The sequence below is a fragment of the Haemaphysalis longicornis genome, unplaced genomic scaffold, assembly GCF_048455015.1.
Source record: "Haemaphysalis longicornis isolate Haplotype H1 unplaced genomic scaffold, Haemaphysalis longicornis Haplotype H1 scaffold_2, whole genome shotgun sequence".
Taxonomy (NCBI): Eukaryota; Metazoa; Arthropoda; class Arachnida; order Ixodida; family Ixodidae; genus Haemaphysalis; species Haemaphysalis longicornis.
In genome coordinates, this window is record NW_027526295.1 from 269,196,409 (window position 1) to 269,217,837 (window position 21,429).

The following is a 21,429-nucleotide window of genomic DNA, read 5'->3' on the forward strand; positions in this document are numbered from 1 at the left end:
ACAATCCTTAAATAAGTTCGTCAACAAGATCTTTGCGATTGGAGTCACTTAATAGGCAGTCGTATCATACCCAAGAACACCTGCAATCGGATATCCGTCTCGTATTCTGAACCCTAATTACTTCGTGAAGCAGCTAGGCCAGTTCTCACAAAGTGATGAGCACTACGGAGCCCTGGAGTTCACCAGTAACGCTTTTTTTACTTTAGTCTTGTGGCGCATTAGTCTTGTAGCGCAGGGCAGGAAAAGTTTGTAGATGAGACTCCACGCGAGGGGAAGATTGTCTCGCCCTTTTTCCTACGCGAGCATGTGGGCGCGTTGCTCGTGCAGATCTGTTTTCAAGGGCGCGCGCTCCATATGTTTCCCTTCAATGTCGCCTGAGTGGCGGCGGCCACGGATAAGGCGAAGGAATTTTAAGCAGTGCCTCTGAACTGGAGGGAGCGTGAGAGCTAGATTAGGTCGGGAGAGCGCCATCGAAACATGTGTTAGTCTGGCAGCCATATCACTGCGTTCGAGAGACACTGCGTTCGAGAGACAAACTAAAGACTGCGAACTTGAGGGAAGCGAGTATGCCTCGAGCGAACGACGATGCCATGCTACGGGCGACGTTCGTGCGCTCCACGAAGACGTTTATTCATGTAGTACGTACAGTCTTTGTCAAAATCTTGTGAGCTGCAAAAATTTCAATGTACAAGCTTACGTCCCGAGCGAGGCTGCAGTTTGAAAGTTTTATGAAGGTAAAGCCGATTCTGTGAATTCTTTGTGGTCGAGAAGGCTTAGGATTGACCATAAAAAGTGTTGACAAAGGGTGTACCTACACGACATAGGGAAAACACAGCGAAAGAAACAGCGCGGGGCAGTCTAGATTTGTGACGTCTTTACTTGCTCTCGCCAGCTTGAGGGAATAACAAAGCACTTACGTCAAAGTGCTTCCGCTGAGTTTACTACAACGAATCTTAGAGAGCTGCGGCGTGACGGTCCTGGCGACCAGTGCAATAAGCCATCAAAATTTGCGAACTTGTAAGATGAATGCAACCTTGTTTTGCTTTTAAGCAGCCGCGAAGCCTGGGAAGGGACCTAAGTTGGCGAGGCGGCCCCCTCTGAAGCCTTTCGTTTTTCCATTTTGAGCATGTATTGATAGGAATTCTTCGAAAAGACAGTTTTTTATGTTTAGGACTTTCTGCACTACCCCCAAAAATTTGATATCCTGGTTGATAGTTTGTGGCACGCAAACGCAATAAAATGAGAGAAAAAAAGTGGGGCAATCACGTGGAATGAAATATCAGTGTCAGCAAAATGATTTCGCAAATATTACTTTCACACTTGACGCTTTTTTCACGCGTGCAGTTCCGGATGTATGGTTCTACGTAAACAGAGGCGATCACGAGCCCACAGCCTTAAGAAAGGGAGAACGCTTCACATAAAACCTAAACTGCGAACTCAACGACTGCATGCAAGCTCGTATTCTCTCGTCAAATATGCATAGCTGGATTATTGGGTTGGAAGGGGCTCCTTACTATAAATTCAAAATTCCGAAGGAGCACATAATTGTTGTGTTTTTAGTGCGGGTTGCTGTGCCTGACTGGTGCTGTGCCCAAGAGACTAGTTATTTTCTTTTAGCTCAATGATTTATTGCGCGCAAGTAGCGTGATGGCGAGCGAACAGAAATAAGAGAAATGCAGTTCCGGAAGGTATTCCGGCACTTTATATTCATGTTGAAAATTTCCCGTTTTACACAGACCAAGCAAGAAGTTCTCGGGATTTGCATTTAATGCCCACTTTGGCTCAATGGTCTTCTTCTATTTTTTGCTCTTTTATGCGCATATGAAGAAGATGAAACGCTTCTCCTTGCTTTTTCCTTGTTGGAAGGCGCGGTGAGAATCAGGACTTAATTTTTTTACTACACGTGGTTAGCTCCGTCGCATGAAAGCAAAAGGGGTGTACGCACAACCTCTTGGCATTCACTGCGGTTAGTTACACATGTACGTCAGTTGAAAGTGAAAAGCGTGATTCCGATTGGTGTATTGGGGGTTTTGGGCTTTACTATGAAACCCCGCTGAAGTCGGGAGAGAGTCGCCGCCGTGGTAGCTCAATTGGTAGAGCACCGCACGCGTTATGCGAAGTTCAGGGGTTCGATGACAGTATACAGAACACCGCTGATTTTTCCTAGTCCTCCGTAGGTTGCGACAAAATTTAACAGACTGCGAAATAATGTCTCAATCGTTTTTTTTTTTTAATGAACGATAATCATGTGCTGAAAAGTGGACTTTAATCATCTGATTCAGCGCCCCGTTGTATGTGAGACGTTTATTGGTTTTACTGCTTGTAAATACTTCATTTGTCGAGTTCATTGTCATTTCCCATACCTTCCATATTCATTTCTTTCTCTTTTTATCCCCATACCCTCCCCCCAGTGGGAAGTAGCAAGCCAAAGATCACTTCCTCAGGCCGACCTCTTCTCCTTTTCAATAAACATTTACTCCCTCTATCAGTTGTTGGAGGCCGTAACTGGCCGTTTGCTGCAGCAACGTTACCTTTAAGAAATAATGCGCTGAAGTTCGTAGTAGCATCGTAGTAGCACAGAGAACCAGGGGAAAGCTGAATTTAGTGAAAATTGTGTTCCACAGCGCCATAAATATAGACGAAGCAACTTCTACTTTCGTAAAACCTTAGAGATAACGAAATGTATATTGCTAACGATATCATTAGGCAACGTAGTGTAGGAATTCTGGCGGGCCCGTTTGCGTTCCACGGGAGAAGCGACCCATGGGACAGAGAGAACCTTTTGTTCGTTTTGCTTCTGTAAGCAAGCACAAAAGATACCACGTGCCTGCCAGCGGTGGTTGTCGGGTAGGGCGCGCTGATAAAACGACGCCAGTGAAACGACGAAGGAGGGGAGGGGGGGGGGGGGGGTGGCGTCAAACAGTGCCGCAGACGTTGTCCTTCGTTATTGGAGGGTGTCCGCTGCAAGGCGTCGAAGTGACCCACCAGGGAAACGCAGAGGGAGTTTGAAAATTCTTACCCTTTTGTTCTTCCTTTTTTGTTCTCTGCGCCCCTCGCGAGGCAATAAATGCACGGTGCTGAGGGAACGCTTCCTCGAGAAGGTGGCGTGGGCTGCGAAAGTGGCAATGGAGGAGCTGTACCCGAAACAGACAACAGCAGCAATACACCGGGCGGGTGCCACGCAAGTGCATACAGGAAAAAAAAAAAAAAAAAAAAACGAAAGTACCGATGCGCCTCCTTTGCCGAAAAAGTGAGCAAGGAAAGTGCGTAAACGTGAAACGACGGCAAGCACAACACAAATGAAGCAGTAAGAAATAAAAAAAAAAGCAGGAGCAAGGGAGCAAGCAGGGATGAGATGGTCAGGTGAACTTGGACAACGTCAGCGACAAGAAGACGGAACCTTGAGAGAAGCAGCAAAATAGGATAGTCACAACTGGAACAGAAAACAGTCGCCGTTTTGGCTAAGCAGCTAGTTTAAGAAAATTACACGCCTATCGAGCACGGGGCGGCATGTTATGAAATAATGCTGAAATTACCTTCAGCAGCCGGCACAAGATGTCAATTGGCGCCAAGTATTTGGACAATAAAAAACCTAAAAAAAGTCGTGGCAATACTGGTCACCGCGGGGCTAAAAGGAAGCATCACTGAGCCCAAGGAGATGAATAGAAAAGCTACAGCTGGACGCAAGTATGCGGCGAGGCACACAGCCCACAGGAGAGGGTCAGAGGAGACGCAATGGAGTGAAGAAAGGGGCCAAGAAAGTGGCTCGAACTGCAATGTGGTCGCAATAAACGCCAGACAGAGAAAAGGTGGTGGACAGCAACGAAAACACGGGCAAATGAGCTTTGGATGCCGAAGAACGCGCGAACGAGGGGGAAAAGCGGGAAAGACTAAACAGGCGGCCAGGCGTGGGCGGGAGCACAGACAGAACGCAGTGGAAGTGTTGGACAACGCTGAAAAGAGCGAGGAGATGAGGGCGGTGAACGAGACTGAAAGAGAGACGAGGAAAGAAGGGAGCAGGAGAGGAGGAGGTCGGCCCTCGGTTGCCCTCTCGCCTCTCCGCGGCGCTAGCCTCGGGGCTCGGCAGCGGCGGCGGCGTTGGGCTCCCTGGGAGCTGGCGGCCATTGGAAACAGCCGGGTGCGGCGCTGGCAACCGCCGCCATGTGAGCGGGCCGACTCCGCCGCTCGGTTCCAACCCCAGCGCGGTATGGACGCGGCGTCGCCAGAACGAGGTAAGAGCGCCAGTTTATCCACAATCACTGGTTAGAACCATGCGGGTTCCTTCAACCGGTAAGCGTTGGCGGTTGCGGGCGAAGCGACGCTCCGCATCCCATCCGAAAGAGAAGCAAGTGGTAGCCAGACGACGACCGAGGACGCCTCCGCCCCCTTTTTTCTGTCCCCTATTCAGTTCCTTCCTTTCCGGCCAGATCTGCTGCCTCGCTTCCGATTCTCCGCACTTCCAAGTTCCGACTCGTCTTCGAAACCGGCCGACGGGATCCGGTGCTGGGTGACAAGAGCGCCCGTGTCTGTGCGTTGCGGTGTAGTCACCTTGCGGTGCACGCGAGGGTTCGCCACGAATCCTAGAAAACGGTGCTCGCGTCGCGTTCGGTTTCGCGTTGCTCGGGGGACCGTGCCGTTCAAGTTGAGGCCCCGTGTTTCGTCCCCATTCACCGGGGCGGCGCTTTCTCTGCATGTGAATTTTCTGGGATTAAAGCGAACTTCTACCAATCGCACAAATCCTTGAATTGAACTTGACTCTGGCGTTGTACCGCATCGAATTGGCGGCTGCTGGGACGTTTATGGACCTCAATAAAGGGGCGCTTATGTGGTGGTTGGCCCTCCCCCGACGAGACGCGCAGTAACCAACATTCCCTCTTTACCCTCTTGCCTCACCCTGCCGACATGGAGAATAGGGCGCACAGCAACATGATACAGATCCGACAAACACGTCTCTAGTTGTTCAGTTGAATGGACACCAGCTGCGCGGATGGCTTGGTAAACGACTGTCGCAATATAAAAGACGTCCTGTTATTCAAAACCACGGTTCCGCGGTCACGACCACTCGCTGCTTTTTCTTACTGATATTTAGCAGGGGAGCTGTGGTACTCTGCCGATTACGCTTAACAATCAGCACTGCTCCGGCTGAGATGCAAATAAATAGGCTGCATACATTTGTATTATTTAAAGCCCCTATAGATGTATGGTTTCGTACAGACATTTAACGGCAATATGAGAAGCCGGGAAAATATGTGACTGAATGTGATTGCGCACGGGGCCATGCGTGTTTCTCTTAAGTAATGTCCCTTTCCTTTCTGACCCAATGGTCTGAGTTTTTAAACTGAATATAACATTTCGCCAGCATACGTCAAATGGCTAATAAAGTAGAAAGCTCCGATGTTAGTCTTATTCGGTTTTGTCTTTGTTTTTATGCCATTATGTGTATACCTTGCTGCGATACAAATCCATGTTTATGCGACGATGGAGCGCTACTTCATTAATATGGGTGCGAATAACCCCAAAAGGATTTGTGTATTTAGCCCATCCGCATAGCGTTTGTGTTCCAACAAACCGTTCGCTAAATCCGCTTCTTGCTTGCGACGTCACAGCTCTGTGATACTTTGTAGGCTGAGTTGCGCTTTTGTGAACGCCGCATTCTTGCTCTCTTGTCTTTTCATGCATGTGCGAAGGATGAGATAGGGTTTACCATGGTCGTAATCTCCTAAAATACAGCCACAGATCAGGCTGTCGGCCTAGTACTTCCAATATTTGAACACGTGCTCTTATTGCTATGACGCGTGGACGGGCATTCACTGGTAGTTCGGAGTGAATAACTAATGCATATTCTCGAGCCTTCGTTCTCATTTTGTTTCTTGCGTTTTGTTTTTCACACTTAAGCCTACAGCATACAAAGTGTCGTAGTTACTATTGCACAGACACGTGAATTCAGAAAGTGGAAACAGCGGTGGTCTTTTGACACCATTGTGAAGACGGTGAAGACAGCTCGAAAACTGGCGGAAGTAGCAATTGTGTTATAGTTTTAACATTACTCATCGACATTTCGTTTAAGCGTTTTAAGGAACTCGACTGCTGCCAGTGATTGCTAAATTCCAGGGGCTTATATTTAAAAGAATATAAAATTATGAATCCGCTATACACAGTAGCAGATGTGATGTGCTGAAATTTGTGGTCGAATACGAGCAGATTGTCGTTTCAGTCGGTATTGCTACAAGAAACGTGTGCACACTTTAGATTTTAAAAAAGATATATTGTAGGTTTAACGGCAACTTTGCCGCGGTTCATGGTGCAAACTAAATACTTGCCACGAAGTTTCAAGAAACAAGTCATCCTTAAGCAATGATCGGTTCCCAGCCCGCAACCTTCTTGTCAAGTGAAACATCCAGTTAAATGGGTAACTGGAAAAATTCCTGCCCGCATAAAATCACCCTGTACTATTAACCCTTTCTTCATTACTTTAGACGCTTCCCCGGAGTTTCCACCTATGCTTTTATTCCTTGTAAAAAAGTATATCAATCTGGCAGCTACTTTCTTACATCCCGGAAAGCTGTGATGATATTATCACTATTCGCTCCTAACCCGCCGTGGTGTCGTAGTGGCTAAGGCGTTGTACCGCTCAGATCGAGGTCGGGGGTTCGATCCCGGCCGCAGTGACCGCTATCCAGATAATAATAATAATATACTTTATTTCATGTTCCAAGTAGGACATGAGGGGGCTAAATAGAAGCTGCTATTGGCGACTTGACTAGCTCCTGCCCCCTTTTTACGAGGACAGCATACAGCAAGACATGAATAACAAGAATGTGCAAAAGCAAACGGTCTTGGATTTTGGCTGTTTCCCAGGTAAAAATCGGTGAAGGGTTTTAAAATATTACAATACACTGGGTAATAAACTTCCCTGAGCAGTCATACAAGAGAAATTACATGATAATACACGTTAGAGCACAACAGTAGATGAATTATGCGTATTAGAACACCTGATAATTAGGCATCTTGAAAAATACAGTACAGCTGCATACAGTAAGGTAAGGGACAACTTTAAACAAACAAGAAAAAAGCAAAAAGAATTCTGAATTACACACAAAATATAGATAATGACAAACATATAGTTTACAAGAACAATTCGTATATTTCCTTAAACAGTAAGCTTGTCCATTTCTATACTTTTTTTAGCGACAAGCAACAACTCCTGAATGTCGAGATTTAGGCACACGTCGAAGATGCCCATGAGGTTAAAGTTAAATCGAAACCTTACATAACCGGGCTCCTCACAGCCCAAGTATAGCTTCGGCGCTTTGAACCCCAAAAATCTACAGAACCCACTACTCCCTCGCAATTTGTACAACGAGGTAACTGGTAGTATTCAGCACCGAACGGCTCGAAAACTTTGGACTTCGCCCAAACTCGCTCCCAAAAAGAGCTTCGAAGTATCTCGTTTTGCGCAGCCTTGTAGTAAGGTTTCTTGTTCCCTTAACAATAAGCGCATTTCTTTAAAAAAGGACAAAGTTACAAGGGACGCCGAAAACTGACAGGCTGCGCTTACGGAGCATCCAATTACTCATCGGAACATGCCTGCCGCCAGCAGATGCAAGGAGCGAGCGCCGACGGTACGGGTACACCCGGCGAAAACTGCGGCCGAGCCTAAAGATAGCCAGGTGGGGCCGCCTGCAGGGTTCTTCCATTAACAAGCAAATAACTCTTGAAACGGAAAGGAAGTTTCCAGCTCGTCGAACTCTCTTTACGAGAGCGCGAACCACGCTTAGCGCCTGGCCCCTCGCTTCTCGTCTTTTCACAGTTTAACGTTGCGAAAGTATTTTAAAGACAATAGTGTTTCTTGTGCTACTTAAACCCGAAAATTTCGTCTGTCTGTCTGTCTGTCTGTCTGTCTGTCTGTCTGTCTGTCTGTCTGTCTGTCTGTCTGTCTGTCTGTCTGTCTGTCTGTCTGTCTGTCTGTCTGTGCATCCCTACATTGAGCCATTCGGCCAAAAGTTAAAAGAATTCTTGCAAAAGTTTATGTAGCCAAAACCTTTCCAAACCCCTAAATATGGAAACATACTCCACACTTGTCCACATTGTTGAGAAAAAAAGAAAACAATTGGCATATTTGAGGCAAAACGTCAATACATAACTGGTACAGGAAAAGTGTTCTTTTTATTTAAAATAGATGTGCACTTGATATTTCTGCTCGCAAATAAAAAAATACGCGTTGAAAACAATGTTTTTATCCAAAAAAGAAAGGAGCGCGCTACCGAAGCTAGAACTTGTGGCGGCATTCCAAGAAGTACAAAAGTAACGAAAGGTTGAAGTAGATGGCGCTAGCTGTGGAACTCAGCAAAATTGAATTGACTTAGCAAATCTCCGTCGTGTTTATTGTGGGACGAGCAAGGCTTGAGGGAAAGAGCATCGGTGGTGGGCGAGGGAGACAAGAGAGACATTTGCGTGGAGCGGGCGGCAGAAGGCGATCGTCCTTCGACATTTTCAGCGAAGTGGGCAGACACGCGGATTTTTTTTTTTCACTCATTGTTTAATTAAAGAGAACAGCCTGTGTGTTCGCTAGATGCGAATGATGCCTTGTACGTTTTGTTTCATTAATGTTAGCAAAATACGTCACCTCATCAAACGTTGTCCGCTTACACTCAAACGTTGTCCGCTTACACTGTTTTGTAATTCCTGGCTTTCGGGGCACTTATGGTACCACACCACTCCACTAGGTGACAACACCACACTGGGGCTAACTTTGGTATCCCTATTAAAATCTTAAAGAGAGAGAGAGAGAGAGAGAGAGAGAGAGAGAGAGAGAGAGAGAGAGAGAGAGAGAGAGAGTTGGTGTTTGTATAGCCTCACTATGTGTGTGTGTGCGCAAACAACTGCATTGTGCTATACATTGAGAAGTAGATACAGTAAACCTAAGTAAAAACAAAATTTAAAGGTATGATTGTCGCTTGCAAACATATTTCGTTTATGTGCAACCAACGCTGAAGCGAGCCTGATTCAGCGCATTAAATTAGGAAACTTTTAGAACATTGCGGTTGAAAGTGAAATAAAAAAAAGGAAATGGCAGGACTAGATGGCATTGAACTCCGTGAATAGCTTTATTCGTTGTTTTGCGCATTGCTGCCAACAATTAGTATGCATTGGTCGATGGGTGACGCTCGAGGTTCTAGCCCTTGCGTTCGCCATCTTTCCAATGAATGCTAATTGATTATAACATACAAATAAAGTATCGCTGTCTGGAATGGTAGGACATTCCTGGAGGATTTTTTCTTCTTTTTGCTTGCGTGCGTGCATGCGTGTTCATGCGCCATGTATGCACCATCATATATCCGTCAACATATATGCACCACCATATATGCACCACTTAGGAACTCTTCTCAATACTAATGTACATTAGTATTGAGAAGTACCTCATTGGCTATTATCGCTTGAATGCCGTCTCAAACCAGACCGTAAAAAACTAACCCAGATTGTTTTCATTTTCTTTGGAAGGGGGAGAGGGGGGCGGGAGGAATATGCTTTCACTATGGGTATGACCTTGAGCGTGGCTACCTTTAAGGCCAGCAATGTAAAATATACCACTAAATAACGCACACCTGAAACCGGAAGCAAGTAAAACGCCCACGAGGTCCCATTACAAGCCATTTCGGTAATCTGAAGACAGTGTACGTTTTATCCCACTAGTGTGGTAAAAATAAACTCTAAAATTATGCGGGCGAGAAGTCGAGGAGGGGATGTTCCAGGGTGCGGCTACTTGGCATATTCACCCTTTGAGTATAAGGGGCACCCTTCTTGTCGCTTTTAGCAGATTGGCTCCCTTTCTTTGGCATTGCGCCACACGTGTGTAAACGTGCTAGCGTATCATGGATGCCCGGTGCCCTGCTTTGAAAGCAAGCAACGACGTAAGAAAGAAGCAAGCGGAAAGAGCAGCCACGAAAGGAGGAGAGAATAAACTTTTTTATAGGACACAAATAGGCCAGTGAGCGACCGCGCGGGCACCGCTCCACTAGCCGGAGCTCCTATAGTAGCGATGGAGACGGACGAGCTCGGAAAACATGTCCGTTTTTCGTGACTACGCGCAAAACAGGGGCTGAGGAGCGTACATAATTGCGTATGTGTAGGGATAAGCTGTACTCATTCAAGGCAGAGAGATAATACTAATTTGTTGAAGAGGTTAGCTCTTGCCAAAAAATGAGCTGGTTACTCTAAACATTGGAGGGATGAAAAGGTATAGTGTCTGCATTCAAAAACCTCGAGGTGACCAAAATCACATAAACAATGGTAACCACTGAAAGACCCCACGTGCGCTCAGTGAAAATTATGCTATGTACAGCATATACACCTGCATACAGCAACAATATGTCTATAGCGTGTACGCAAATGTATACAGTATACGCGTATGCACGTTTTCTTACAATACCGGACTGTCGTGCAGTAAACATATATACATCCCACTACAAACTGCAAAATGATTATAATGTGGTACCCAAATATTTCCCTATATACAGCGCAACACATAACTGATTTTTGGCATAAATGCGCATAGGAACGTTAAAAAATTGCTGTGGGTGCTCAGAGCATTCTAAGAATGTGAAAGCGAAAGCCTAATTAGGCCTGTTGATCTGGTGTACAACCGTTTGTTGAACTGTCATGTCGTTCTCGGCAGGCCGCCACCGAAAACGACCCAAAGCCACCCAAAGCCACGTCCTCCTCCCGACCGACTATGATTACGACTAGAGGCATTTCGTGCTGCTCTAGCCTCTTCCGCCGTGGAGTTCTGTCTCGTTCATCCCCGCCCGTGACTATCGGCCCGCTGCGCCGCCCTTTTTCGTCCTAGAACACGATGTGTGCCTGGACGCAACCGAGAATTTGTTGGTGCACACCGACTTACGTCGCGTCCTTTTCATCTTAATTGTCATCGTCACAATAACCCGCTCCTCACAACCTGGAAATTTGAAATTATTTCAGCGTACTGAGCAGCTATGGGTAGAACCCAGATCCCGCTCCCCATAAATGATCCTGTGGCGTACGAGTCAGCAAGGTGCCGAAAGCGATCCTGGATCCCATCCTCGACGCAGTGGTGGATCAGTAGGTAATGAGCAAAAATCACATGCCTTTTTTGTCCCGTAACATGCCGTCAGGAATCCCCCTCCCTCCCACCTCCTCTAAGAGGGTCAGTGTAAGTACGTCATTCCCTCGTCACGTCACTCCGGAGTGGATTCAGGGGGAGTGAATTTGAACGTGCATGACTACTTCTAGCACATGTCACGATATTCTATGTTCCTTCCAATTTCTTTCAAAAAGGGGTTAACACATTTTTTTTTCCTGGTGTAGCTTTCCGACAGCTATATATGCTATAAGAGTGGAGACGGCTCTCCCAGCAGTAAATCCTGACCCGTGCGGCGCCCTTGGAGATGGCATAGCTGGGACTGCTTCCTCTTCCTTCCATCCTCCAACCCTCATCTCCGTCTCGTAAGCCGCGGCCCTGCGTCATTCTCAGATGAGGCGTCCAGAAATAGTTCCTTGGCGGCAAACGGGCGAGCGGACTGGCCGCTGCATGGGAGGGACATTCGCACTTCCCTCTTGACGGCCATTTCGAGTCTGTACGTGTATACTGTTCCCGCGCCGACTGAAGAGGGAAGGAGCAATGTTTACAAGCGTAAGAAGGCGACATTTGTTGTGTTCAATGCTTGGAGTGCGCTGTCCAAGTGTCGTGAGTGCTTCAATGATAAAAAAGAGTGCACGAACTGCTGTTAAGTGAAGTGTTTAAGTTCGCTGCACATTACAGATTTCAGGTAGGATCGATGTTTGAAGGCACAAGTAAGTGCTCCTTGCTTAAACTTCTTGCTTAAAGGTTGTCGTCACTTTTCGTGGCTGCGTTTCCTGTATTATGCAGCTACTTTAGAGAAGTGTTTTTCCGAAGAAGTTCTTTGTATATTCCAACTTAGTTACAGATGTGGTGCCAAGACAGACTTTTGCACGCTTTGCAGTTGCAAGGATGCAGTTATCAATTTGCACTATAGTTTTTATTTTATTATCCTCTAACACTCAAAACTGTTGCCTTCTAACCTTGAAAGTGCTCCGACTCTACGTCTATACTTATATATTATGTCAAGTTCGAAAAAGCGAAAAAAAAAATGGCGTATGTAAAAAAAAAACCATTCGTCGAGTTCAACTCTATAGGTCAATTCCGGTTTGTGTAGAGTTTGCGTATACACAATTTACGAATAAGAACCAGGAGTAAGACTTACGGTTTGATCTTTTTTTCTTAGCCGTCATGCTGGTGTAGCGGATTGATGCTATGAGGCTTTAGAAGTTTTCCGCCTACTGGGTGTAACCGAGGTCGACAAAAAAAAAAGACTACATAAAACGTAATCAGAACCTCTTCTTTTCTTTTCTTTTCTTTTTTTTTTGTACACGCCCTCGCTTCAACGCCAGAGTTACTCAGTCGTAGTATCACTGGTAACGTACCAGCTTGAAGCAGTCACACGAGCTGAAAACTATACTTTCTTTTTGCGCTGGTTCTGACATCTCGTACTGGCATACTTGTCTGCGTGTAGAAAGCAAAACGCCTTCGTACTAGCTTTGCAGACAGGTGTCTCGCAGTCATAGCAAATGCCATGAAGTCAACGTGTTTTCGACCCGTAAGCTATTGTTCTTGCTCTACGAGCACAGAAAGCCTTTTAAAAAATGTTCTGCCATTTATTGCTCTCTAATTCTTTTTTGCGAGAAGTGATGACGAATGGTGAAGGCCATATATTCTTCTACAACGGTGAAGCTTCTTGGGTCGACGTCTGGAAAGAACCTCTGCCGGCTCTATTCGAGTCATTTAGCTGTGTCTGATTGTTCATATTTTTCTGTGTGCTCTCACCAAGATTAAATTGACACACGATTCTCCCGCTGGACTGTACATTTTAGTGTGTGTGTTCCTACGGTGCCAGCAGCAGCACGCCTTGCGAATACTAGACAATCCACACTGCGCGTTCTCGTCCCACGTCTGTCTGCCTGACTGACTCCCTGACGTCCCGTCGACAGCGTTAAAGGAGTACTGACACGAAATTTTCATGTTACGTTTTTTTCGCTGCTATGCGTGCCTACCAGCCCACTAATCATAGAATGACAGATTAGACGGTCGAGCGCAGCGTAAACATTCATTTACGGCGTCGTTTATTCGTGCCAGTTTCGGTTTCGACAAAAAAACGCCGAGCGGCCGCCATGACAGGATGTATCACATGGCGTCACCATTCTTGCCGTATCGCTGCCTCTTTGGAAGCGCGAGCGAGCGAGCGCACGCGCGCGCCCAGACCGGCCGAGGTCTTCGCCGTCCCCACAGGCCCGGGCAGCATGACGTCAGTCACAAAACCATGACGTGTACACACGCCCGAGCAGCGCGCGCCAACCACAGCCAGCGCGTCGGCTTCGTCACGGGAGCCCCGACGTCGGCAGCTTGGGGCATGTAGCAGATGATGTCACGTCGGCCCGCTCTGGGCTTTCTCGTGCGGGCGCAGATTAAAATGGATTTTAAATATGTTCCGCTGAATGGTTGCTGTTGAAACTTGATCGGAGATATCTCCTGATAAAAAGGAAGCGTTTTACATAGTTATCTCAGCTTTGAAATTTCGTGTCAGTACTCCTTTAACGAGCAGTGGCTCGCTTCAGTTGACTGCTCCACAGTCGCCAAGGCTGTACAGTCGTTTGCCGTGACGTATTTGTTTGCACATGCCGCCGAAAGGTGACGTTAGCGGAGAAGCCGTAGAAGTAAGTACACCCTTGCGTAATGTTTGCCATAGGGACGCGACCCTGAAGGGGAACAATGGCAGATATGTAACGTAACCGTGAGACCACATAAGCACGCTTAAGTCGGGACAAACGCTTGTTTGGAGGTCAGGCTTTCGCACTTGCTTAGGAGCTCGTAGCCGCAATTGATTGATGCGTCTCCAAGCCTAAAGTTACTAGCTTCTAACAATAGGGAGGTACAGTAAAAATAAAAAGAAGAAGAGAACGACGGTATTCAGAGAGAGAAAGGGGGATAAAGAGGTGGCCGTGGCAGTAAGAGAAGTGTAAGCATAAGAAATTAAGATAAGGCGTACATTACTTAAACTCCTCTATAGTTAAGGCGGAAAGTTCGGCAAGTTGGTGTTGACTTAGAACCATTTTACCAGCGAAAAAAGGCAGGGACTTAGAACGAAGCAAACGGGTCAATCGCTAGGACAAAATAGGACAAACAGCACAATCTACAATCTAACAATTGTCCTGTTTGCTTTGTTCTAGGTCCCTGTCTCTTTTCGCTGGTAAAATGGTTCTAAATCCTTTTTAGTGCACGTTCTATTTCTTGGGCATTCTTTTGGTGCACGAAAGACAAACGCAGGATTTTTAAATGTGCAAAAAAATGTTATCACGTTAAGCAGCGATTACACGGCTCGATACCTTCTCAATGTGGCCAATTTTCGGCGCTCTTAATAATAAAGCTCCACAAGTAGCCAAAATTATTTCGCACTCGTCCCCTACGCCTCACCGCGTGCTTTATAGCCCTAGCGTAGCTTTTGCTCTGGAACATTGACTTGGCTTCCTTTTTGTTTTTAGCACAATGCCTTCTCAACGGTTGCCCGAACGAGCTGGAATTGAAGGAGGTGCCGATGGGCAGAAATGTGAGCTGTTGCTTTTATAATGATAAGTTAGGCGCGTAATAGTTATCCATACGTGGTGGTCGCAAAATTTATCGCGCGGTAGCCACACACAAAGGCGAGGCACGAAAAAGTCTCTTCTTTTGTAGGAGCACCCATTCCTTAACTTCATAGGGTGGCTTTCTCGGAGTAATTTCCTTTCGTCATGGCATCAGCATTTGTTCGCTCAAAACAGGCTGCTCAGCGAAACTTACGCTTAGAGGACGCATGTTTTCCGCGAAAACGCAGACGTACTAGGCATATTCCGAGCAAAGAAAGGAACGCCGGGACGAAAGAAGTGCTATGCGGTAAAGCTAGTCTTGCGGGTCGTTGCGACAACATCTGGTGCTAGGAAAAGGAAGAACAGGGGGAAACGTTGCCGTTCGTTGTCTCCGAAAATAAGAAGTACTATTGTGTTGATAGGTGGCATTGTGAGAAGGCGCTCGGGGCCAATACGCGCATTATCTCTCGCACTAAAGGAAATAACAGCGAGGATAAAAGCGGCAGTAAAGTCAGCTTCGGCGAGTGAACTATGTGTGTACTGGCGCGGCTTTGCTCCATCTCTAGGCTCTTTTACCCAACGTTACTTATACCCTCTTTTTTTGTTTTTTTTTTCTTTTTCGGCATCTCCTTACCCGCAGCCGAGGCGTAAATTCCAATTCATGATAAGAGGGATCTTGAAAGTCGAGCAATGCGCCTCTTTTTTTTTTTTTTTTATCCTCTTCCGTTTCATGAAGCCGTAAAGAACCAGGCACTTTGGCTTTTCGTTGCTGCCTGAACTCTCAGACGAAATACGGCGGGCCAAGCTTTGATCCACAATTGCCGCATCTTTCTCGAGTTTTCCGAAGGCATTTTACGAATGATTATGAATTGTTTTTTTTATTAATAACTCGAGATGTATTGATTGCTACAGGTAGATTGGATTTTGGGATCAACCTAACGATATTGCCGCTAATATTTGCAGGAGCGATCCATATTTATGTCCATTTTTTTCATCTTTTTCGCTGTTTCCAGGGTACATAATATCATTAGCTTTATGCACTTCGTCCCCGCGTGATCGATCAGGCGCCAGTGTCTTTGCGGACCCTGATACGTGGACGTCGCTTTCTGGTAGCCGTCTATTGAGTTGGCTTGCGGTCGAGTGATCGATAGTGATTCATGAGGGGCCCCTGGCGCATCTGTCATTTGTCGGCGATTCCCGAGGCGCCGTCGCATTTGTCAAGCGTCGACGGTGGCCCGGCCATATCGAGACGCCGTGCAAAGAGCCCGTTCTTACTTAGGCAAACAAGTTCAGCATCGGGAGCTGCGTAAGGCTCACGAAATATTCCTTTTGGGGCAACATCACTTGAAACAGCTGAATTTAGCCACTCGGTACAAGAATTCATATCGCCTAGTGTTGCTCAATTTCAAGACATTGATCAGTCAAATCTCCAGAAAAAAAAAATGGGCCTAGAGAGTAGCAAATTTGCTTCTGCTTTCCCTTACACATCTTGTTCTTGCTTTATTGTCGGTTTTCTGTTTTTTTAGATTGACGGTATCTACGTTTTGTGGTTTGCGCGAGGGAGACATGAGGGATCGGGATTGTGAACACTGAATAAATTATAAAACCTTGTGCTCATTTGTGGCAGCGGTTCTCGCTAGGCTACCGCAGGAGAAGGGAAATAGCTCAGAATGGACATGAACCAGAAGAAAAATTGCCAGAAAATAGGCAGCTTGATGCGAACAACACGTTTTATTTCTGCACATCGCTGTTTGTTTTTTTCTACCAAACATTCAAAACTGAAAACGGTTGCTAGAATTTAGACTTTTCTGGTGATAGTTATCAGGTTTGTGAACTGCACGAAAGCCGTGCTACACACTTTTGCATTGTTCAAGTTACCGAAATCATTACCACGTTTACGTGCGCACAGTGAAAAACACCTGTGAGCTTGCACAAACGCTGTTTTAATGCCTAAGTTAGATTATGGGTACCTTTGACCAGTAATGTGCACGCATGGCGCGGCGCGGTTTCGTTGCACTTTCCACTTATCGAGACTGCAGCTGCGGATAGTATGACGGAGTTACATTCAACGTTACTCGTGCATTTTAGTTTCCTCTCGTTTTAGGTATTCTGCTTTTCTTTTCCGATGTCTGATCTCATTTCGCGCCTCCTTTTCCGAGTTGGCAAAGTGACAGGTTTTGTCCTAGTGACCGTCTAAGGGTGGCGTAATCTATACTTACGGTCTACGGAGCATTTGCAACCGTGGCCAGCAAAGAAGAGAGAAATGACAAATTGCTCTCCCTGCTAGGGCGCTGTAACGCTGCTCCAGCTAGTGGTGATGTCCCCTAGTCTACGCTGTCGCCATGACGACAAAACCCAGCCGCATTTTCCTTTACTCGTTTCCCTGTTTTTCGGTTGTCGTGCGCACCGCCCGGCGCCGGCTTCGCACATCGCTCGCGTCTCGCAACAAGCCTCAGATATTCTGCATGAGTACGTGCGCGCTTATTCCTTTCTTGTTGCTTATTCAGGCAGCTAAATCCATTTATGACTTTACTTTTGTTTTCTTCCTTCAGGCCTCGCCAGCGTGCGCGTCACGAAGCATCGATATATCTCCGGCGATGCACGCATGTCACGCTGTCCACGCTGCAGGCTTCCCCGCGGTGCGCGCGAGCGAGCAACGGAAGCACGACGCCGTTTGTGCAATCTGGCTGCCAGCGGTTGTCGGGAGCTGCAGGGCGGTCCGCGATCGCGAGGCCTTCGAGTAATGAGGACTAATAACATGATGCGCTTCTTCCGAAACTTGCTTGTACTAAAAGCAAGAGTTGCCTGACGCGGAATAAGCCAGATTGATTTCTCCCATGGCGCAAAAATCAATTACGCCGTATGCGTTGTCTTTATACTTTCCGGAACTATACCTAATGACCGTGAGACGACGAGGAGTTCCGAAGGAAAAAAAAAAGTGCTCATTTCTTTTGCCAAGATATAAATTTATGTTTGACTCACTTTATATATGTACTGTGCGCGTTTGAGGCAGGTTAGCGTGCATCCACTCGCAGCGACTGAGTCGTCAACCTTTACCTTCCGTGTGCAGGGTGGGAAAATTTAACTTGGAAAATTTTCAAATTAGGTCCTTAGGCAGCAACGCTACGCCTCTGCTTGGAGGCGCCCCGGAGTGGAAGGCTACAAACTAATTTAGGCCACCTGGAGATGTATGAGGCTCGCTGAAATTTCGGCAGACAAGCCTTTTCGTTTTTCGCCTCCTGTAGCGGGGAACCCGCTTTTTCTTTTTTTGCTTCTCGTGAAACCGTGGTTTACGTGTGTGCATGACACGTCACAGGAAACCAGCTCATTAAATACACTTTCATGTCGCCAGGAAGGTCTACATTTCGCTCTTGAAACAACAAAATAGAAGTGAGGCAAACGATGACCAGCACGGGTAACTTATTTGTTTCGCGAAAGTAGATCCTGGCCTCTGGCTCTGACATCGCCACGGTGGGATGATGGATGGGCGTCGGACAGAAATAGGACGAGGGAGCGGATTACTAAGGTTCCGGGACGAACTGAAGACGCTGCCGCCCAGGCTCCTTCGTGGGTGATAAATTTAGTGGAGTCCCTGATTAATTTTCTGGCCTGGAATTTTCTCAGCTCTGTTGGTCCCATCGTCGTACTTTTCGGCTCCACTTTCGTCTTCGAGAGTAGGAACAACTTTCTAGGTGAACGGTGCTGTTTTACAGGTAGTCTGATATACCAAGCATGACTACGGGTTGATTGTGTATACAAATTTGATGCGTATACTTTCTGACTGGTGGCAGCTTTATACCCGGCTGTTTCAAAACCCACAAATATCCTTGATGAGGTTTTTGGGGTTTGGGTATATGCTAATTGATGCTTGTTTCGGATCGCGATGCCTCTCTTTTTTTTTTTTTGTGAGGGGGGGGGGAAGGGGGGAGAAAGTTCTTGAAAAGGCAATAGAGGCTGAATGACTTCATATTACAACTAAAAGGTCCCAATTTTCACCCCTTTTTTTGGCTTTATTCAACGACGAAGAATGATTTTGTTGTTTAATAGTGAATGATTACGGACGTTGCCCTTTCCTGCTTCCCCCAGATATTTTTTTTTCTTTGTCGTGGCGTAACACGTGCGTCAAAAAGTAGGCCGACCAGCGCCGAACGAACCTCGAACGTGCGTGGACACAAGCGAACTTCTGCACTGCTACCACCGGGAGAAAGGTCTTAAAAATACATTCGCAGTTGACTAAGAGTGGGGATCAGTAAAACTGACTGCCTTATTCGACGTGAAATGAATGCGCGTGTAGTTCATCGACTGTGTGCTCCGGCTGTTCAGAAGATTTCACCTTTGCCCACACGAAAAACTACGCTGCAGTTGTGCACCCATTGGCAGCACATTCGGTTTAAGTGAAAGCTGAAACAATGCTTGCCGACAGTGGCTGCCGGGAAACCTGTCTGGGAACTTTAAAGAACTGAAGTGCCTTTCTAAAAATGCCTCCCCGGAAAAGCTTGCAGAGGCGCTTCTGTTACATTTACGTCCTTAACTTGTGATTCCTTTCTGAAGAACGGTACACTAGCTGTGTCATTTTTTTTTTTCGGCGTGCACACTGGTAGCAATACGAATATCGGAGTGGAAAAGTTTATGGGATGGCGACACAAAACCTTAAGGTCTTGGCATTTTCTGGTCTATAAAACAACTGCGGCTTCTACGAGTTGTACATTTGTGTACTAGGCATTGTGATCTACAGATATAGGCCGATGTGTATTCACATTTTCGTGTCTCTTTAAATAAAGTTGCTTCTGAGCGTTGGTCACATTTAGCGTTAAAAAATAAATAACCAAACTTTTTCTGTAAAAGCGTTATAATGTCTTAATCACTAGATGTTGGCTTGAATGTAGCCTTATCTGATATATTTTTTTATTCGTTATTCGCAGGAGCCTTCCGCCATGAGACTGAAACTCAACGTTCCGCTTCCAGAAGAAAAATGTCTCCTGGGAAGGTAAGTTTCACAGAGCCGTCAAGACAAAACACAACTTTGTTTAGTTTTGAAATAGCTATCTTTCGGCAACTCACTCAGCGCTATGCCATTCCTTGAAAAATAAGGAGGAACAAGCGTTTATTTTACAAATTTAGAGCAGATGGGTGGCCGCCTCAGTCCAGAGCCGCGTGCTTTCGCTGCTTCAGTGGTCCCTTAGATCAGGTATCACTGTTCCTGCAGGTCCGAGCTGGTCAGAGCGCATTCCCGCTACTCGAGACTAGGTGGGTTGGGGGGGGGGGGGGGGGGGGGGCAGATGAATACGATGGGGGGGAAATGGTGGCTGGGGTGTAGTAGTCAAGGCAGTTGTAGGTGAAACGGCTGGGGAGATGTGAGACAGGATGTTTGTTTGGAGACGGCGCCAGATTCAGGATTCTTTGTTGGTGAGGGCAGGGTGTGGCGGAGGGTATTCTCGGCGGGCGTGGCGACAGTGCGATAAGATATCGGAGTAGGGGGCTGGTAATGGGCCTAGTGTGTCTGTCGTGGTGGCCAAGTCGTCCGGCCTCGTTGGGAGGGCCGGATAGTGGAGGCGTGACCAGGGGTCCAGACGATGGTGATCTTAGGAGGGGATGCTGGGCTTGTAGAAGCTTAAAGGCAGGAAGGGGGGCATTCTTCCGAAGGGGTACCCCGGAATTCGTTTTCTTTTTAAACAAATATTGAAAAGCCTTCAAGTTTCGCGCTACGCGACGTCAGCAGTGACGTAATATGGGGTACTAAAATGAAGTTAGTACGTTAACTGCACGTTAGCACTCAAATGGTACGATGAAGTAGAACTAGAGGCACAGCTACAATCGCACAGTTATGTTTTTTGCCTTTGGCTTTGGCCGCCAACTGTACAAAAAGTATTTGTGACGTCATAATTTATTGCCGAGAAAGGAACTCAGGAGTGGGCACTGCTTCTTGTTTATATATATATATATATATTGTTTGTTCAAAGTTACGATCCTTAGGTCCAATCTTGCTAAAAATCTCGTGTTTTTTCATTTTCACCTCATTCCAACAGCCGCCATGTAAGCCCCCGGTATGAGGACCGACTAAGGTCCTACAGAGGTCTGTCTGAGCGCAAGTCACCGTCCCAGAACTTTCTGTAAGTACCCACGCAAATTCATTAATTTATTCATTCGATCGAGAACTGGGTATTAGTGTGCAGACGACTGAACGAAGTTAATCGCTTTCATCGATCTTGGTCAACTGCGGTACGGGGGCCAATGAGAGTGTTATTTTAATTTTTAATCGACATCTTCAAAAGCAAAAAAAAAAAAACTACTTGGAAGTGGCGATCGCCCATATTGGGATGTTGTTTCTGACATATGGTTTTATCTTGTTTCCATTCTGACTCCCCCCCTCCCCCCGCGCCCTACTCCGCACCTGTTTTTGACATTCGTCGCCTTTATTCCCTTCATCTAGTTTTACTCCGATGCTTAACAGCTGGCGCCTTTTGTTTGTTTCCGTCAGTGGCTTGCGTATTGAGGGAGTTAGCTCGCAAGACACCAAATTTTAAATAATTTAGAAAAAAGGCAAAGAACAAAAAGTAAAACCCCTTCATACTTCTCTCACCAATCCATATTTTAGATGCGTTTTCCAACGAGGAGTTCTCAATACGCACCAATGCTCGTTCCAGATTCGTAAAGCTAACCGTAAAAGCCTGGAAAAAAACTAAGTGCTCGTCTTTTTGCATCTTGAGTGTCAGTCGAATTGCATTTTTTTTACATTTAATTGTTTCATGATCATAG

The 21,429-nt window shown here is 46.4% G+C and overlaps 1 protein-coding gene across 4 annotated transcripts in view; it reads left to right on the plus strand.

The window, feature by feature from the left end:
• The window catches only part of Schip1 (Schwannomin interacting protein 1), a 128,386-nt gene that overhangs the window by 68,964 nt on the left and 37,993 nt on the right, over positions 1–21,429 (plus strand). For 3 of the 4 annotated variants that reach the window (XM_077700618.1, XM_077700619.1, XM_077700622.1), the window contains 2 exons: positions 19,596–19,660; positions 20,700–20,783. In XM_077700618.1, coding sequence (XP_077556744.1) covers positions 19,596–19,660; positions 20,700–20,783 — 149 coding nt within the window. Of the gene's footprint in view, positions 1–4,033; positions 4,233–19,595; positions 19,661–20,699; positions 20,784–21,429 lie in introns of those variants that run through there. The other variant, XM_077700620.1, reaches the window with a different exon arrangement.